Source organism: Xenopus laevis, chromosome 1L (genome assembly GCF_017654675.1).
Source record: "Xenopus laevis strain J_2021 chromosome 1L, Xenopus_laevis_v10.1, whole genome shotgun sequence".
NCBI lineage: Eukaryota > Metazoa > Chordata > Amphibia > Anura > Pipidae > Xenopus > Xenopus laevis.
Genome location: NC_054371.1, coordinates 151,164,031 through 151,184,208, shown reverse-complemented (window position 1 = coordinate 151,184,208; position 20,178 = coordinate 151,164,031). Strand labels below are relative to the sequence as shown.

Sequence of the window (20,178 nt, the reverse complement as noted above, 5' to 3'; positions counted from 1 at the left end):
TGGAGTCATTTGGGTGGAAAAATCAAACGTTTTTTGAAAAATACTTCGAAACTAATTTGACTGAATACGATCCGAATTCGATTTGAACGATCAAATGCAGCTTATTCGGTTGGTCTTTTTATATTTGAATTTCCAGTTGATGGGAGTTTAAAAAAACTCCCATCACCTCGAAATTCGACCCTTGATAAATTTGCCCCTTAAAGAATAACTGACCCTGGGTATGGCACTGGGAGGACTGGAGAAAGCATCACAACATTGGTTTATGTAATATCAACACTTTCCAAAATTCTTATTACAAAAAGAGTTGCAATACTGTTCACCCCAATCCACCCACGCCATGGCACCAATTTGCCACATTTGACAGATTACATGAATCCAGTCCTGTCCTCGGAAAACCAAAACTGTTAGAGAGTATAATGTAAAATGTAAATAAGGCATGGATCTCCTACTTATGTAAAGCACACAAAAAAAATAAATGTACATTATTGTGAATAGTGGAACATATTGTAAATTTTAAAAAAAGCATTATTGTGCTTTTTGGTGAGAGTCTTAAAATAGATAACGGTTGATCGCAACGTGATTGCTATTAAATTACATTTCACTTACCACACACACTTAAAAAAGATCTCATTAGCAGTGCAACATTAAATATTAAAGCCTACTTATAATCAGTAAACAACTATGCATGACCCAGGGGCGTTTTCATTTTTAATGTTTATAAAGCTTTCTTGTGTGTGAGGTATATGACATATGAACACTGGGGACTACTAAACTGACAATGGCAAAACTGATCCCTACCATGTTGTTTACAATACATGTGCAATAAATCAGGTTAGGACTGGGAGTCAAAAAAGGCCCTGGCATTCCAAGTACAGAGAGGCCCGATCAGCTCCCCACCAGCCCACTAAATAGTGACTTTCTATGGCAGCCCCCTCTGGCATTTGCCAGAACCCACAGATTGCCAGTCCGGGCCTGTAATAAATGTGATCATGTGAAGCTGATAATCCCTATATTACAAATGCCAGTATAAACAGAGACACTAAAGGCTCTGTACTATTTACTTTATTTCAATAGGGATTCTCCATTTGTACCAGTTACACACAATCTACACGTTTGGGCTAAAAAAAGACAAAAAGTCCATCAAGTTCAATTTCCAAATGAACCCCAGTGCATAGATACACACATACATATACAGATGGGTCTATGTACTCACATATATAAACTATACATACTACAGTTATGAGATCCTTAAACCCGATATCCAGAGAGCTCCAAATTACGGGAAGGCCATCTTCCATAGACTCCATTTAATCAAATAATTATAATTTTTAAAAATGATTTCCTTTTCTCTGTAATAATAAAACAATATCATGTACTTGATCTCAAATAAGATGTTAAGAATCTTTACTGGAGGCAAAACTATCCTATTGGGTTTATTTATTAAAATTATTTTTTAGTACGCTTATGCTATGGAGATTCAAATTACGGAAAGATAACAGGTTCCATACTTGTAATACTCTATGCTAAACTAACTGTAGATCTTAAGATCACTATAGCCTTGGGAATTATGTTTGTTCAAGACATTTTACAAGTCACTCTTTGAATAGAGTCAGCAATTACATCACCCAGCAGGGCATTCCACAACTGCACTGCCCTCTCCATGTAAAACCACCTATGCTGCTTTAAAGGAAAGTTTACAGGGGAGTAATCATTTTTTCTCACAAATGTCTATTCTCCGGAAAAAAACAACCAATAGTCTTTCCTCATGGTTTAATTATGCCATTCTTTTTACCAGTTTAGTCGCACGTCATTTCACTCTTTCCAGCTCATTAAGATCTTTTTAAGGGCTGGAGCCCCAAAAGTGCACTGCAAACTCAAGGTGATGCCTTACCAGGAACCAATAAAAAGGCAAAACTATATTTTTATCCCTCTGCAAGACAACACTTTATTTGCTTTAGTAGCCACTGAGTGACTCTGCCTAGTGTTACACATTTTGTATAGCAGTGTAAAAATCAAATGTATGTTCTTTTTACCACAGTGCATAATCTAACACTTATCAACATTGAACCTCATTTGCCAGTTTGCTTCCCAGTTCTCCAATTTAGACAAATTGCATCATGCACAATTTAGTATCACCAGCAAAAAGAGAGACTTCCAGTGCCAACCTCATTAATAAACAAATTTAAAAGCAAAAGACCAAGCACAGATCTCTGTGGTAAATGTTCCATTTACCACCACTCTTTGTAATCTATTATGCAAACAGTTCTCAATCCAAGTACAAATATTATGTTCCTGATCAATTTCCCTTAATTTAATCAGTAACCTTCTGTGTGGTTCAAATCAGTTTTAAACATGCACTAAATGATTCATCCCCCCTCAATAAAAAAGGTGGTTATCCACTTTTCACTGACCTTTTTTCCCCATTAAACCTTTGCTACACCTAAGGGCTCATTTACTATATGAACATAGATGCTAACTTGCACACATACAGTTACCAAAAACAACCAATAATAATTTGCATTTATTTTCTAAATTGTAATAGACTTGTAGAAGACAACCCTAATTGCTGACTGGTTGCCCTTGTGCAATTTAGCAACAATGATTGCAAATCAGCCCATAATAGCAAAAATTGCTCTAGACAGACACGTGACCCTAACCTCTATAAAGAACTTCATCCTCTCTCACCACAGATGCCTGATGATGGCACCACCCCAGCCGTGTCTGAACATGGGGAAGAATTTTGTGAGTTGTCGGCGGACTCGGGATACTGCCTTCTGACCAAACATCTAAAAATAAGAAAAGAAAAAAACAATATTATCGTAGGTTATTGAGGTTATTGATCTTTATCTACAGAGATAAACTGAGACTTACACAGAGAGGGAACTTACACTGTATCTGGAGAGGGGAATATTTTGGATAATGTTGCCTGAATGTAATTAATCAACTGATCTGTGTTCTGTACAGTGAGGGTGAGCTGGAAGCTTCCCTTTTCAGTCTCAATAAGAATCTACAGTAGGGGTTAGAAAGAAAACCATGTAAACAATGGGTGAACTAACATCAAATTCTGTGAATTCCATATACACCTTACCTGATTGGGACTAACGGCAGTCAGAGATCGGATTTCTAGTACGCTGAAGGAGCTTTCAATCTATTGATATGGATTGAGAAGAACAGAAAATGAGTGGGTGCCAATAAAAATGTAAATTTATGGAAGATCAAGATGGAAGTTAACTAAAATGAAGGCCAAAGGGTTACTAATCCAACTAAATCAATGGAAATAGAAATCTGAGAAAGGGGGGCATAAAATCCAAATGAGGAATGGAGAACAAAGTGTGATAAATAGAGATATAAGGAGAGAAAATTAGATTACCAGTGTACAATCTCCTTCTTTCATCCATTGTTATTTATTAATTTTTGTTAGCAGAAGTCCATTATGTAGGGGGGTTATGTGTGCATCAGTAATCTAATTATCTACCTTGCAAGAAACAAACATGGAGTAACTTAAATTTCCCTGTTTGCCCAAGTTAGCTCAAAAAACAAAAACATTGATTTTTTTGTAATTAAAACATTAAGATAAAAGTAGGTTCAGTATAAATATTATTCATTTAACTCATATTGAACAAGGGGGTATGCTACCCCTGACAGGTTCTTTTCGGCTCCTTACATTAATTTCCAGTAACTATGTCCCTTTCTGTTTCTTCTAGCCATCTAGCCAAGTAGTTACTGTCTGTCATAAGCCATTTACTTAGGTAGGGAGGGACTATAATGAAGCATTCCTGTACAAAGCCATTTGCACCTCTGTGGTTTTTCTTTAGAGTTACAAGGGACTAGAGGGGGCTCAATTACAACAATGGTGTCATTACATTCACTGAAGTCATTCGTTAAAGGAAAACTTAACCCCAAAATGAATACTTGAGCAACAGATATCAAATTAAGTTGCATATTAAAAAATCTAATCAAACTGAAATATACATTTAAGTAAATATTGCCCTTTTACATCTCTTGCCTTGAACTATCACTTTGTGATGGTCTGTGTGCTGCCTCAGAGATCACCTGACCAGAAATACTACAACTCTAAGGGCAGAGACACACGGTCAGATTCGTGGAGATTAGTCGCCCAGCGACAAATCTCCTCTTCTTCAGGGCAACTTATTTCCCCGAACTGCATTCCCCTGCCTTCGCACCAGCTAGAATGTAAATCGCTGGCGGGGTGGCACTCGGATCGTTTCATTTTCTGAAGTCTCATGATGTTGCATCACGAGGAAACATCGGGTGACTTCGGAAAACAAAGTGCTCCAAGTGCCATCCCGGAAAGCGATTTACATTCTAGCCAGCAGGAAGGCAGGGGAAGACAGTTCTGGGAGATTAGTCGCCCCTAGGAAGAGGAGATTTGTCACCGGGGCGACGAATCTGAGCATGTGTCTCTGTCCTAACCGTAACAGGAAGAAGTGTTGAAGCAAAAGACAGAACTCTGTCTATTAATTGGCTCATGTGACCTAACAAGTATAGTCTGTTTGGTGTGTTTGTGTGCACCGTGAATCCTAGGATCCCTGGGGCAGCCCTGATTTTTTTTTGGCAATTTTCTGATTTATGATTACCCAATGGCACATACTACTTACTATAAAAGTATATTATTATGAAAATTATTTAGTTACATAAATATATTTTTATAGAGACCTACATTGTTTGAGGGGTATAGTTTTCCTTTAAAGATACCTGTGTCTAAAGCTGCTTTATGCACTTCCATATAGTTGTGCTTGATACCAATGCATCTGCCCTACCTCCAGCTGTAAATCATGTGCAAGTGCGCATATGGACACTGAAGAACCCTAGAGCTGCCACCACTTCTAAGGTTCCTACAGGTGTCAGTGTGTATAGGTAAAGCATACTTGCAGCAAAAGAAACACAAGCAGACATTGTTCTGCATGCTGAAAATGAGGTGCTTCTAGGCTTTTTAACCACCTGAGGCAGCAGACATAATGCCACAAACTTCTACCTGGTCTTTCCTCTCGCTTATTAAAGGGATCCTGTCATGGGAAAAAAAATGTTTTCAAAATGAATCAGTTAATAGTGCTGCTCTAGCAGAATTCTGCACTGAAATCCATTTCTCAAAAGAGCAAACAGATTTTTTTATATTCAATTTTGAAATCTGAAATGGGGCTAGACATTTTGTCAATTTCCCAGCTGCCCCTGGTCATGTGACTTGTGCCTGCTGTTTTTCCTTCTCAATGTAACTGAAGGTGTCTCAATGGGACATGGGTTTTTACTATTAAGTGCTGTTCTTAGATCTACAAGGCAGCTGTTATCTTGTGTTAGGGAGTTGTTATCTGGTTACCTTCCCATTGTTCTTTTGTTTGGCTGCTGGGGGGGGAGGGAGGGGGTGATATCACTCCAACTTGCAGTACAGCAGTAAAGCGTGATTAAAGTTTATTAGAGCACAAGTCACATGACTTGGGGCAGCTGTGACACACGTGAGGTCTGCAAGAGAGAAGTGTGTTTGAAAACTGCTCTCCTGACTGGGAATCAAAATCTTTGCAAGGCTAGGTTTACCCCAAGGATCGATCTCAGCGTGAATGAGCCAATTAAAAGCCTGTTAAGAAACTCGGAATTGTGAGTAGCTCTGAGTAGCAATTTTTAACAAGACTACATTGGCAATATTGCACTATATACTCTTTCTATCCTATCTAGATATTGGGGACAGATTACCGACTTAGCGCGCCAAACTCCCTGCCTTCTTATTCATTATCAATTTGCGGACCAGGTGGACCCGCATAAACCCTTTGGTGCAGAAAGCAAGAATCTATATGTGATTTGGACTGAGCGCAGCACTTACAACTACTAGATAAACTGTGAAATTAACAATATGTCTAGCCCCATGTCAGATTTCACAATTGAATATAAAAATTTTTTTTTCCATGACAGTATCCCTTTAAGGTTGATGTAGGGGGTGGTATCACTAGTGTAGAGAGAGAGCAATTGCACTGTCTCACACAAAAATAATTCCTAGTTATAAATACAGACATTCTGTCCAAAAGGCTGTCACCTTGCCTCAAGGCAGAAGCACCCCTAGATCGAAAACCTCTATGCTTTTAGTAAATGCAAACCATTCACTTTTCCCATCCACCATATAACACACAAACGGAATCTGAACCATGGGTCTCCAGGATTCCTTGGGAGCTTTAATGCTTGAATTCTATAGTACTGTAAATAATAATAATAATAATCTCCCTTTTAGTGCGCATGAATATTGATAGCTTAATTTACAAAGTTCATGCACAAAGGTAGGTTCAAAACAAGGAGGCAAAATTGCACCCATAAATGTGCTCTAAATGCCTTGTTTTTGAAAGCATTAATACAGCTGTGACCCTTTTTACACGTGAGCTTGTAATTTTGACTCATGCACAAAGCACCTCACACAGCACTATGGATGCAACGTAACCCCTGCCATTGACTAGGATTCCCTTTGCATGATACTTATAATGAGGTGGATGCAGCTTCTGCAATTTTTATAAGTGGGTTCAAGCATTGCATTTACATCATTGCATTATTTTGGGGCAGGTGCAAAACTTTTCGGCAGGGACATTAACACAGGAAGCCTGGCGGAAAATTCTACATTGTGGGGAAACCTCATTGGAGATAGTGCTAATTTTTGCGCATTGTACCTTGCTCACTGTAAATAGAGAACCTAATGTTTAGTTTACTAAGCGCTGTGATGTCATCTATATGGCAAACCTCTGCCACTACAACTTCAGGGGTCAGTTCCTAGCCACTCTTTAAATGTTCCAGGGGCAAACAAAAGGTGGCCATACACAGGCTGATAAAAGCTGCCTACAGATTATATGTCTCATAATCTCATTGGCTGGTGTAGTGGGCCCTCCGACAGAGTTAAAAATCCAATTAGAGCGAGGATGTGGTCCTTGCTCTGACCTCCTGTATTCCTATATTTGAAATCCAATCATCAGGCCCTAGGGCCCACAATAGGATCAGCCAGATATCACCTACATATCGGGGAGAGATCCACTTGTTTTGTGACCTCGACAAATGAGCAGATCTTTGCGTGTATTGCCTCCTTAAAATTAATCAAAAATCACCTGTCTGGCTATCACCAATTATAATTAGGGATGCACCGAATCCACTATTTTGGATTCAGCAGAACCCCCTAAATCCTTCGTGAAAGATTCAGCCGAATACCAAACCAAAAACCGAATCCTAATTTGTATATGCAAATTAGGGGTGGGAAGCGGAAAACATTTTTTACTTCCTTGTTTTGTGACAAAAATTCATGCAATTTCCCTCACCGCCCCTAATTTGCGTATGCAAATTAGGATTCGGATTTGTTTTGGACAGGCAGAATGACTCCTATTAGCACCCTCAAATCTAGGTGATTAAGTCCCTTAGCTAAAAGCTTTGTAGCCTTGCTTTCCTGGAACAAGAGGAGTTTCATGGAGTATGGATTGCATACTAAATTCTTGGCATTAAAAGTCTTAAATAATAATTGAATAAAAATACATGTAGGAAAGTTGTAAGAATTAAAATGGAAGGACATGACAAAGAAGAGATGGAGGTGAACAGTTGTACTCCATCTTACCTTTGCTGGTAATTTTATGTAGAAGATATAAAATCTCCAGCATGTTGTAACCTGGAAAACACACACACACACAGAGACATTTTTAGAGATGTAGAATTTTTGCTGTACTATTATTTATTTTTTTCCAGAAAAGGTGGCAACCCAAGATGTGGCCCGTAGCAGCTGATCAGATATTTAGGCGGCAAGGCTACTTCAATGTTCTCTCTGTCAACCTCACAGCCTGCCAGTTGCAACTACAGTTCTGAGAAAGAGCAGTTAGTGCCAGGTGTGTAACAATACAGACAGTGGCTGCTGGGAGGGGGCCAAAAATGTAGAAGGCATAGTGACTGATGCCAAAAATAGTAACCCCCGGTAGTGTTGTAGCCTTGATAAGCTTGGGGATACAATTCACAAGCGAGGATATAGGAAAAAAATAATTTCACTTAATTATATTTGCTTGAGTTTTTAAAAAAATGCTTCACAACTATGGGATCCGTTATCTGGAAACCCATTATCCAGAAAACTCTGAATTACGGAAAGGCCATCTCCAATAGACTACATATTATCCAAATAATCCAAACATTTTTAAAAAATCTCCCCTTTCTGTATAATAATAAAACAGTAGCTTGATCTTGATCCAAACTAAGATTAATTCTTACTGGAAGCAGAACCAGCCTATTGTGTTCATTTAATGTTTACATGGCTTTCTATTAGACTTAAGGTATGAAGATCCAAATTACAGAAATATCCATTATCTGGAAAACCCCAGGTCCCGAGCATTCTGGATAACAGATCCCATACCTGTATAATAAAATGCATCTACATGTTCTTATGAGCTGGACAGGGGGAGTTCTCTATGGTATTTTATTGATTTTAAGGTTCAAGCAGATACCATGCTGTGATCACACGGAAAGCATAACACCCAAAAGAAAGTGTTATCAACTATCTCTCTAATTATCCAACACTTTACATAGAAACACAAATGTAATGGATTAATTACCACATGTGATAATTACTGGGTGTGCACTGAATCAGAATGTCTTAGGGAGCAAATAGAAGCTCTGATAATTGCACACTTACATGACTGAATTCTGTAAGAAAAATTGTATCATATTTAGTCAGTTACTTTGAAATATTACTCATAATGGGAAGAAGAATAACCGATCTCTGGGGATGAAGTATAGTTTATGTATAGAGCACATCATGTTCCACAATGGTTAGCAATACAGGAAACATCTAGACAGCACAAGAGAATATTAATTTATGGAATCAGCAGGCCCTGCTTTTTAGAGCTTATATTCTTTCCACATCATATTACAAATTAAGTGTAACAGTGATTCCCAAAAGGAAAGCAGGAAAGCTACATTATGGTAAGCATGTTCTACTGACAGTATAAAATTGCTTTCTGTGACATTGTAACCTGGGGCATCACTCTTTATGCCTCTCTGAAGTCTCCCCTCCCCCTGGAAGAATGAAACACGATATACAAGAGTAAATCAAGGCCCACTGGCAACATCGGATTGGGTGCCAAGTCATATGACTGAATGCCCTGGAGAAAAAGGACATAAGGATACATGGAGGGCACCTTTAAGGACTCCATTGTTGGTATATTATATTCAGGACCAAAGAAGGGGGGCATGGGAAATGCAGGAAGCAGGACCCCCACATGAGAAAATAAAATACAGGTATAGGATCCCTTATCCGGAAACCCGATATCCAGAAAGCTCCGAATTACAGAATGGCTGTCTCCCATAAACTCCATTTTATCCAAATGTTTAAAAATGATTTCCTTTTTCTCTGTAATAATAAAACAGTAGCTTGTACTTGATCCCAACTAAGATATAATTAATCCTTATTGGAAGCAAAACCAGCCTATTGGGTTTATTTAATGTTTACATGAATTTCTAGTAGACTTAAGGCATGAAGACCCAAATTACGGAAAGATCCATTATCCGGAAAACCCCAGGTCCCGAGGGGGGGATGGATAACAGGTCCCATACCTGTACTTGCATCAGGAGAATCCAACCAGTGACCCTCCACTATAGCTGGACCACATGTACAAGCTTTTCAGTTGTTGGCAAGATTATGGTAGTTATAGGTTACAGACTGCTGCTCAGATATTCCTCGTACAAATTCAGTATATATATATATATATATATATATATATATATATATATATATATATATATATATATATATATATATATATGTAATGGATAACATTCTACAGTAATATTTTATGCCTTCTGAGCCAGGGACCCCAAAATTCCTATATGCCCTACTCTTACACCAGCTCTGCTTAGGGTGAGGGGAGAACATTTTCTACTCACTAGGATCCTCTCTTCCAATTTCCGGGGTCTTGTCTCCAGCTGGACTCTTTGCAAACGGAACTCTCCTCCGGTCCTGCTCAGCAACTGCCTGATACTGTCTGAGAGACAATATGGGACTGTCACAAGCCAGGCTCCTCACTGTTTATTAACTAAATCAAATTACTTTCTAAAATGGCATCTGCAATGTATATGCCTTTATAGTACTGCACAAAAGTACAGGCCCCTTACGAGGAATTTTACTCACATACCGTGTATTTCATAAACAAAAAACTTCATGTTGGTAATGAATTATATACATGCATGCCGGGGTAAAATGCTAATAATCATAGTCAGGAGTAATTAGTCCTGGTCAGAGATACTAGTCTGCACCGCAAACTTATTATTTTTCATAAAAATCCTGTTCAAATTTTTATCAACCACAGATCGCTGAATATAGATACAGGATATATATATCCTCTTTAGAAATAACCAACAAGCATTTCCCGCAGAAGCTGTGAAGTCCATACAGTGGACAATATGGATGGCCAAATACACCCAATACATATGCTTTTGCAGTATATAAACACAGGAGCTCACTCACCTTGCAGCGCTCTGCAGGGCTCCACACACATCTGGTTCATGGCTGCTGCATTTCTTGCTCTGTCATAACATCAACTGCAGCTCCTGTGTGAGCTGAATGCGAGTGGCTTTATAAATATATATCTCTGTGGCAGATATCTATAGGAATATGTCTGTACATCTTTGTACTGAGGGGAAGCTATTCACATGGAATACAGAGTGCGTATGTGTGTGGCAGGATTTTTATGGCATTAGGCGTGTATGTGAGTGTGTGCAGGGATACTGAGTGTGAGGAATGTGCTAACCTCTCTGGCAGTCTTTATATCTCATTGAAGGTTTGTTTGCCTCTGTACTGATGTGCCTGTCTCTTTCTCTCTCTTGTTCCCTCCCTGGTATTCCTGTTGATGGGTAGAGTAAGGCAATCAGCATAAAGACAGAAGAGCAGAGTGAATGTGCATGCGTCTGTCTGTGTGTGTGTGAGAGAGAAAGAGAGAAAGCGCATGTGAGACAGATGAAGAGTGTGTACCAGGGAGAGGAACAGGGAAGCAAGAGATCTGTAAGGGGTGTGTGCCTGCAAAGAAGTAGGGGGCACAATATTACATTTAACCCTTTCCTACACACAGCAACAGGCACAGCCGTCGTCAGGCAGCCATTACAATCCTAGTGACTGATCTTAAAGCTAATCATTACTAGCATGTCTCAGCAACTGCACACACATGGAGCAAACACATTGAGCCAGAACTCCTAAGGTCACCTACCAGGTTTTGAGGGCAATATGTAGCAACACCGCATAATAACTAATATATATATATATATATATATATATATATATATATATATATGATACATACTATAGAAAAATGACATGTAAAGCAAAATGCAAACACACTATAAATAGTGGTTAGTTATGCATATTTCTATGCATTTTTGCACAGGCTCAGAGATTATAAGCATACAGTTAGTGTTCAATTAATGGAGTTCAAACAATGTTGAATGTTACCAATGCTTTTTCTGAAACTTTACTGAATCCAGTATACAATTGTATATACTTTCCTTTTAGTGCACACTCACTGTTTGATGCTATTCATGTTTCCAGGTATGTGTGTTTTAAATTATGCACTAGAAAAGAGATATGTACCAAAGGATGCCAAACCAGTGCCCTCCTTCCACGTGGCACCCTCTGCTACTGCAAGGATGAAATTTAAGAGTCAGTGCATCTCTGTTTTTACTGCAGTACAGAATAGATAGCAAATTGTATATGTACAAGTACAGTAGTATTATTCATTAACAGACAGGTTGACTTACTAATACACTACACATGCAGTAAGGATGATTTCGTTAGTTACATCCATCAAAAAGGAGCACCCCTTTTTTTATTTGTTCCAGGCCATATTGTTTGGTGAAATTACCAGAGTGCAGTATTACAGAATGGAAACAAAAACCGGCACATATTTTTTTATTATAATTATCAGAATATAATAATACCTATACAAATATCTCCATGCAAAAATAAGTGCAAATTAGTGTTACGCTGTCATCGTCATTACTATAGCAACAGAAGAGAGCCCTTGCTCTCTTTTATGGCAAGGAGGTCTGCTGAAATCCCACCTACCAATGTCAGCGAATACGTGGCTAGCACAATAGCTGCAAGGAATGAATCTAAGGACAGCACCAAGAAAAATTGCTACAGGCAGAATCATTTCCTACATTCAAAAAACATACTTGTTTATGAGGGGCTATAAAGCACCTTTAGTACTTAGCATGGGCACAGTGTAGATTTCCTATCCAAAAAAGCAGTTTGTAATGGTTTTCAGAAGTTCCACACTAAGGGCAGAATTTACATTTCATGCTGCTGCAGCTAAAGATGTGAACCCCATCATCATCTATATAACATACACTATTTACTGAAAGCAGATTTATGAACCATCTGTAGATTTTACAGAGCTGTAACCATGGTTACCACTCTGCAAAAAAATATATTTGGTTTGGATATATATATCTGTATATATATATATATATATATATATATATACTGTACTATATATCACACTTGGTTTCATATGGAGGGGTTCAACTTGATGGCTTTATTTCAACCAAGCTTAACTATGTATCTATATGTAGCTAATTTTTACATCAAATATTTTAAAAAGTAAACAAAACACTTTTCACTGAATGGCATATAAAGCAACCACTTCCCCTGTCCACCTCTCAAACCTAAAATCTTTGCACACAATTATACTAAACAATTATACACTAACCAACACTTAACCAACACATAATTAATTACTAACTAGTGACCTATAAATGAGTCTTATCACATGAATATTGTCCTTTTACATCATTTACCTTGAGCCTCCATCAGGGGCGTAACTACAGAGGAAGCAGACCCTGCGGCTGCAGGGGGGTCCAATGAGTTATAGGGGCGCCATGAGGCCCTAATTCATCTACAAACTGGACATTTAGGGTGCCTGAAAAATAATTCGCGGTGGGGCCCAGTAATATCTAGCTACACCACTGGCCCCCATTCTGTGTGCTCTTTGATAAGTGACGGAAAAAGTTTGAACGTAAAAGGAAAAGTTCTGTTCTTTCATTTATTGGTATAATGATTATCATTTACATGAGATGAAGCTTATATTACATTTTAATGAAAAGTTTTAACTTTTTTAAACTGTTTTAAAAAATTAGATAAACTGCGATTTTGTTGTTGGTGACAATTCAAAATTGGAGCCGGCGCCAACATCTAAATTGTTACCGGCGAGTATTTGCGTTAAATTAGCAAATTTATTCGTCGGCAGCGAGAGGTGGAAATTTGTTGAGAATTCGCGCCTGCCAAGTAAATTCGCCCATCACTATTGGTACAGGCACTAATGCTGGAGCACTTTACATTCTATACAACACTCGTACAAGGTGAAGAACTTGAGCCTGCAATAGAAAATACCCAACCAAAGAGACATACAATTTTGGATGTACTTTTTTCACATACTGTACCTGCTAAAAAGTTGGTTATCTCTATTTCCTTTGCTTTTTGTTATGTTTAAAAGAAGAATTATGTATTCATTGTGTTCATTTCACCACAGACCTGGTACTTTCTTCCTGCAAGCAGCCAGTAATTGCATCCAATGAGATGTTTGCTTTTCAGCAGGTAACCAGTAAATGGGAACATGCTAATTGGTTGCTTTAAGTGACTAGATCTGTGCAGAATGTTGCACCTTTTATTAAATACCTTTGAGGTCATATTTCAGGTCTGACAGATCAGCTCCTCTGTTATGTTATTAGACAAAAATGTCTCCTTCCTGTTACTTGTCCAGAAAGTGCATTTGGCCCAGCTCACCTGGGAGAGAGAGTGAAAGATGAAGGGAGGTTGGCTTTGTACTGAGATCAATTTTTTTTTTATCCAATCGTGCAGCCTAGGGGTGTTTCTATATGAGGAATAAGGAATCTTTCTTCTGGACTCAGGGGCATGTTTACTAACATTGGCGATAAATATCTGGAGAGATTTTTTCATGGCAACCAATCAGCAATTAGATTTAAACAGCCACCTATAACTTTGAGAATATAAGCAAATATCTGATTGGTTGCTATGGGCAACATCTCTAGAAATCTCTCCAGATATTTATCTCCAATGTTAGTAAACATGCCCCTAAGTGTTCAATGAGACAAGGGATAAAAAAATGGAGGCCCTTGAGGCCTATTGTTGTCGCAGACAGGTTTTTTTAGAGTGACGCAATGTAGAATAACAGCTGCAAATCTGATGTCTGCATGGCATAAAATAAAACACACCTTGATAAATTCGCCATTTATTTTACACAGCTTTTACACCATTTTTTCTGCAAATTTAATTTTACACAGTATAATAAATTTGCCCCTTGATGTAGCTGACTGTAGGGGGGAGGGGTAGGAAACTCTTCAGTCAGCTGATCCCCCCCTACTCTGGGTGAAGAAGGCAGGTATGAAAGGGGAGGGTTATTAGGGCTTAAATTGAGAGCAGGGTGTTTATACTTTTCTCTGTAATTTAGAACAGGCTTACAATTGAGTGGAAAGGGAGAAAATAGGTTTGAAGTTGCAGATGGACAACACCTAAATGTTTGTAGTTCTCTCGTTTTTCATCTGACAATTCAAACGGACAGGAAAGTGATTCACACTTCACACTCTACAGAATTTCCTTCAGAAAACCTAGTTTCAAGATGTTTTAGACTACACTTCATGATAAGGAATAACAGACGTACAAAATACAAAAACAGGAAGGAAACTGCGGATTCCTATCATGAATGGCAGATAATTTCAGCTGATTAACACAACAATTAACAAAACAAGAGGCAAAAAGAAGAAGTTAGAAAAACATATATACCCCACCCAGGGGTACTTACGCGCGTGTATCAACCATCCGTAAAGTAAAGCTCCACGGGGAAACCTTCCTGGAAAAGAAATATCCACGGGTACACTACAGACATCTGAGAACAAAGCTCCTCGGGTACACTCCAGTAGCCACAGCCTGGAGCCCTCCATTGCCTGAAAAAAAAATGACTGGAAAAAACTGGATCACAGTCGGCGGGTCACCATATGATGGTATTTTTAGTAGTACCATTTTGACCTCGTGTAAGACAAAACTCAGTAAAGGAAAACCTTGAGAAATAGTCAGGCAATTTATTCTTACATAATACAACATAACAGTTTTGTCTGGGTAAGCTGTTGGAGTAACACACAGAATGTCAGCCAAGGACTTACCAAAGACACACCTCTTGGTCCAGGCATTATATAGCTTTCAGAAGGCTTTTACAATAAGTGTGACAAGGGTTTCACAGAAATACCATACATAGTCTGACTCCTCCTTGTACAATTAATGTCTAAATGATTTACTTAGTCTTACATGTTATCAAAGGAATGTTGTAACATACTGTGCCTAGCTCCAACGGTCCACAGCCTCGCAATCAGCTATCGGCTAACCAAGGCCATTGTGGTATTTCCAGTAATTTGAGCAGCACTTCAGCAGTAAGGGGCCCCCATCAGACAGACTGGCGTTATGCTGACACTCTGGAATTTAAGTAACAGAGTGATGATCTTTTGTTTGTATGGCCTAGTATAAGCTATATGAGTGACCATTGTCCACAGTAGACCATTAGTCCTTAAAGTCCATCCTGCCTTGGGCCTTATAGCGTTATGGCGTCATAGAGGGTGGGGGTGACAAATATCAACCCTCTGACACTAGCCATTCGTCCGTCTTAGGAATTGGACCGTTCCAGATATATATTATATAAACAAGGGCCAGGCCAGGATGGCCAGGCTCCCCAGGCAATCCTGTCTGCAGCATCGCCCCTCTGCCAGGAGAGCACACAAGAGCTGCCCAGGAGCGTGCGCGCATGCGCGCTGACTGGAGCATCACCTCAAGAGCAAGTATATACACCACCCTTCTTTCCAGTGCCTTAGCGCGCATGCGCACAACTTAACGAGAAGACCAGATTCTGCAGACCGGACTGGGGTAGGCAACAGAGACAGGTACGTGCCTGGCGCCCTCCAAGCTTTGCACCCTAGGCATGTGCCTACTCTGCCTACCCCTAGTTCCGGCCCTGATTGAGAGTACAAGAAGGAAGGTACCAAATAACATTTGTTTCTGTGTTTTTCCTACTCTTCCAACAAGTTATACAAATTTCAATTTCTTTAAGAGGAAAGAGGACACTAAAGCTGGCCATAGATGTAAAGATCCGATCGTTCGAATCCTCGAACGACCGGACTTCCCCATCTCCTGACCTGCCACTGACCATTCCTATCAAATAAAGTAGTAAAAGAACAGATCAGACGATGTTCTGCCCCTGACAGCAATCATATGAAAGTTATTTCCGACAAAGCTGGTGACAGTCTCCCACTGAAAATCATCCGATGGGCAAAACATGCAGAGAAATTATCAGCAGCCGACAGAAATCTTTTAACCTGGCCGATCGGCCAAACGACTGATCTCTGTGGGACGAAAAATGTTGGGACTCTTCACATGCGATCCTCGATCAGATCTTTGTGTCTATGGCCAGCTTAACATGAGTTGCTGAATGTACAGCTCAGAGGACAGAGAAAGCACCAGAGAGTAGAGTTATGCCCAAGCTAGCAGACTGTGCAGAACAAATGGCTCTGGGCTACTCCTTGACAGATACACTTAGATCTCATACCAAATCATTTGCAAAAAAATATGTCCTCTTTTGCATTATATACAGTTAGTTGGCCTGAAATATCTGTGTACAACGAAGGCAATGGTAAAATAATAAATACCTCCCAACATTTTGGAAATAGAAAAAGGGACACAAAGACATTTTTGACCACACCCATTTTTGTGGCCACACCCCAGATTACCATGTTCAGTTTCCAAATTTTGGCAGGTTATGAAAACACATTTCTGTGGTTTTTATGTTTTATAACAGTTTGCTAATAAAGGTGAATTGCCCTTTAAGCTGCAAGTCACAGTTTCCCCAAGGGACCTGCTTATCTTAACTGTAACAAATGTATCTAAGTGCACCTGCCATATTCTGGGCCCTCTGCAAAAAGCCAATTAAGTTTTAGAAATGTTATCTTTTTCTGGCTGTTCAGTGCAGGAGATCAAAGAGAAAGTAGGGACATTTCAGTAACAATCCAGGACTGTGGGTTGAGCTGTCAAAATCGCGACTGTCCCATGAAAAATGGGACAGTTGGGAGATATGCAAATAGGTCATTAGTCTCATATTAGCAGACTCAAATGGCATTTTCTACAGGAATAGATGGATGATATCTCAGCTCAGTCAATAGTTTCAGTCAATAATCATTAGTGCTCATCTTTACAGCATCGGTATGTACCTCTGATATAGTGCCTCAATCTTCCCCTCTGCATTCTCTAGCCAACAGGCAGCCATCCATAACTTCCATGTAGGCAGGTTTTTCATTTATACCTGATCTCCGCATTCATGAGAAAGTGGGTGACTGCATCAAGAGCTCTTTAGGGTCCATGTCAAAATTAGTTTTAGGGTGACGTAATCAAAAATGATTATGCTTATGTTCTTTTTTGGTTTTTGTATTTATCAAAACTGCTTTTTGAAAATTAGGGTTTCACATAGCGAAGCAAGTAGACAGTAGGGTTCTTTCTTGAGGGGCAAGTCAAGACCACCCCCCTTAGTGCTCATTCTAGGAGCACTCGTGCCCCCTGAGCACTGTGCTCTGCACTGAGTACCAGATGAAAAATCTGTATTAGTAAAGGCAGCTGCAGGTCTCTGCACTCTGAAACAGAGCACAGAGGTCAGCTGCAATTGCGACCTTGACGTGATATGGTGGCTTACCAATTCTATAGTCAGTTAACTTTGTATAACTAAAAACCCATATTTTTGAAAACATACGCACTTGCATAGATGCTAAATTACTTACGAAACAGGGAACCAGGGAATGTGCATTGACAATCCCCTCTTTTTTTTGCACACACCCAAACATAGCATGGTGCAGTGGCATTTTGCTCACTGTGTTTGGGTTCACAAATAAGCTCTAGTGACTTCAATATCAGATAGAAAGATTAATAGGATAGTAAGAAAAGTCATAAAAATAGTGACTATAAAAATCTACCTCCGAATGAATCTGGTTTCTGGTCATTGCTGACCCCAGCAACTTATTAGCATTTCACGTTTTAGGTTAGGAAGATGCAGCATAGAAAAGCAATTTTCAAAGTAAGTGTAGAATATCAATCCCACATTATATTTACTTTATTCTAAATTAAATTGTCCCTTTAAAATAGATAGATTAAAAATCTAGCTAAAATAGATTACTTTTCCTTAAATCATATATCCTATTTAGGCTTATTGGCCACAAATATGTATTTTTACAGAGAGACCTTGGAGTGTTTGTCTCCAGTAGACATGAAAATGTAATTTTCCTAAATGTCCGCCTCCTTAAATACAGAAAGCAAGAACTAAAAGCTGAATAACAGATGAAGATAATGTTCACTAGGTAGAATGCTGACCCCTGCTGGCCCCTATTTTTCTATATATAAATGTTCATTTCAGAACAAGTTAATTAATTGGAAAACCACGGTCATTCCCAGGAAGACAACCTTTTAAAAAAACATTTGACAGTTCAAAAAAATACTGTCACCACAGTATTTCTCACTTTTAAATAATTTAATTTATTAAAGGCTTAATCATGTTAATTGAACATATAAATGTGACTGATTTTATGCTACTGTATATGTTACTGTATTGTGTGTGATCCTTCCCTGCAGCTAATTAGAAATAAAGGTCCTGAGTCATTCTAATGCATGGTAAACAACCTTGCCTTTGTTATTTGATTAAAAACAATGGCAACCCTCCATCCTTTTCTGAAGCAATAATAGTTCTTATACTGAAACAGGGTAAAAACCCTGAGCTCTGTGGCTCATACAGACCCATATTGTTATTAAATACAGATGCAAAAATAATGGCTAAAATACTGGCATATAGGCTGGCCCAGACCATCCCTGACATGGTGCACCCAGACCAAACAGGCTTTATGCCAAACAAAACAACTGACAGAAACCAAAGAAGATTATATTTCAGTTTACAGACAATGCATGACAATGCTGGGTCCCAAAACCTCACTTCTTTAGACTTAGCACAGGTATTCAACTCAATAGAGTGGTTGTATCTCTGGGCAGTCCTCTCCAAATTTGGGCTTGAACCCAATTTCATCAACTGGGTAAAGCTACTCTACTCAGACCCAATGGCAAGAGTGAGAGCCAATGGGGCTCTATCAGACCCCTTTCCATTCTCTCTGTGTACAAGCAGGGATGCCCTCTCTCCCCACTGCTCTTTGCCTTAACTATAGAACCCCTAGAAACACTAATTAGACACTCACCACACTTGGAGGTGTGGCGACTGGGGCCGGTGGAGGAAAGGGTATCCCTGTATGCCGATGATCTGCTGGTTTATTTAGCAGATCCAGGTCCCCCTCTCAAAACTCTAAAATAAATCACCACAAACTTTGAGAAATACTTAGGACTCCTAGTGATTAATCCTTCCTGCTCAGGATAGATCCTAAACCCCTACCAGGTCTAACTCAAATAACTCCCCTGGTGATGGTGGAGGGTTTTAGATATCTTGGCATTCAAGTGCATACAGATGCCTTTGCCTTTATATCCCAAAACCTTGTTTTGGGATATTGTTTAGCAATGTCACTGCTAAACAATTTGCTGTCTATATGGTCAAAACTTCTACTGACAATGTGGTGTAAGATCAACATTTTTAAAATGAAATACCTCCCCCACTTCCTGTATATGTTCCATAATACACCAAAACCAATGCCTAAACCCTTCTTCAAAACACTCAATAAAGAACTAATCCAGTTCATATGGGGAGGAGGCTGACGATGTCCTGGCAGAAGTTGACCCCTCTTACAGCAGAAGGGGGACTTGGACTGCCAGACCTTTACATGTATTACTTAGCTGCCCAGTTGTAAGGTGGTGGTTCGATTTAGATCCATATAATCCCAACACTACTTTACAGGGCCTACGGTTTATTTCTCAGTACCATCAGAACTGGCAGTAACGTTACTTAAATATCAAGATTGCAGAGAACATAATGCCAAGTGCAGGTCTGGACTGGGAGTCAAAATAGGCCCTGGCATTTCAATTACACAGAGGCCCAAACAGCCTCCACCAGCCCACTAGTGACTTTCTATGGCATCTTACATCAGCCCCTCTGGCATTTGCCAGAATCCACAGATTGCCAGTATTGCAATGTCTCTATACAA

General features: G+C 39.2%; 1 protein-coding gene across 4 annotated transcripts in view; it reads right to left on the bottom strand.

Moving 5' to 3' along the window:
• LOC108695570 (capping protein, Arp2/3 and myosin-I linker protein 3-like) overlaps positions 1-10,963 on the bottom strand; it is a 57,063-nt gene extending 46,100 nt beyond the window's left edge. For all 4 annotated transcript variants that reach the window (XM_041564966.1, XM_041564974.1, XM_041564964.1 and 1 more), the window contains exons 1-6: positions 10,478-10,963; positions 9,898-9,995; positions 7,589-7,639; positions 3,089-3,148; positions 2,889-3,007; positions 2,686-2,786 (exon numbers count right to left, since the gene is read on the bottom strand). In XM_041564966.1, coding sequence (XP_041420900.1) covers positions 2,686-2,786; positions 2,889-3,007; positions 3,089-3,148; positions 7,589-7,639; positions 9,898-9,995; positions 10,478-10,517 — 469 coding nt within the window. In that variant the 5' untranslated portion in view covers positions 10,518-10,963. The remainder of the gene's footprint in view (positions 1-2,685; positions 2,787-2,888; positions 3,008-3,088; positions 3,149-7,588; positions 7,640-9,897; positions 9,996-10,477) is intronic.
• Positions 10,964-20,178: the final 9,215 nt, after the last annotated feature.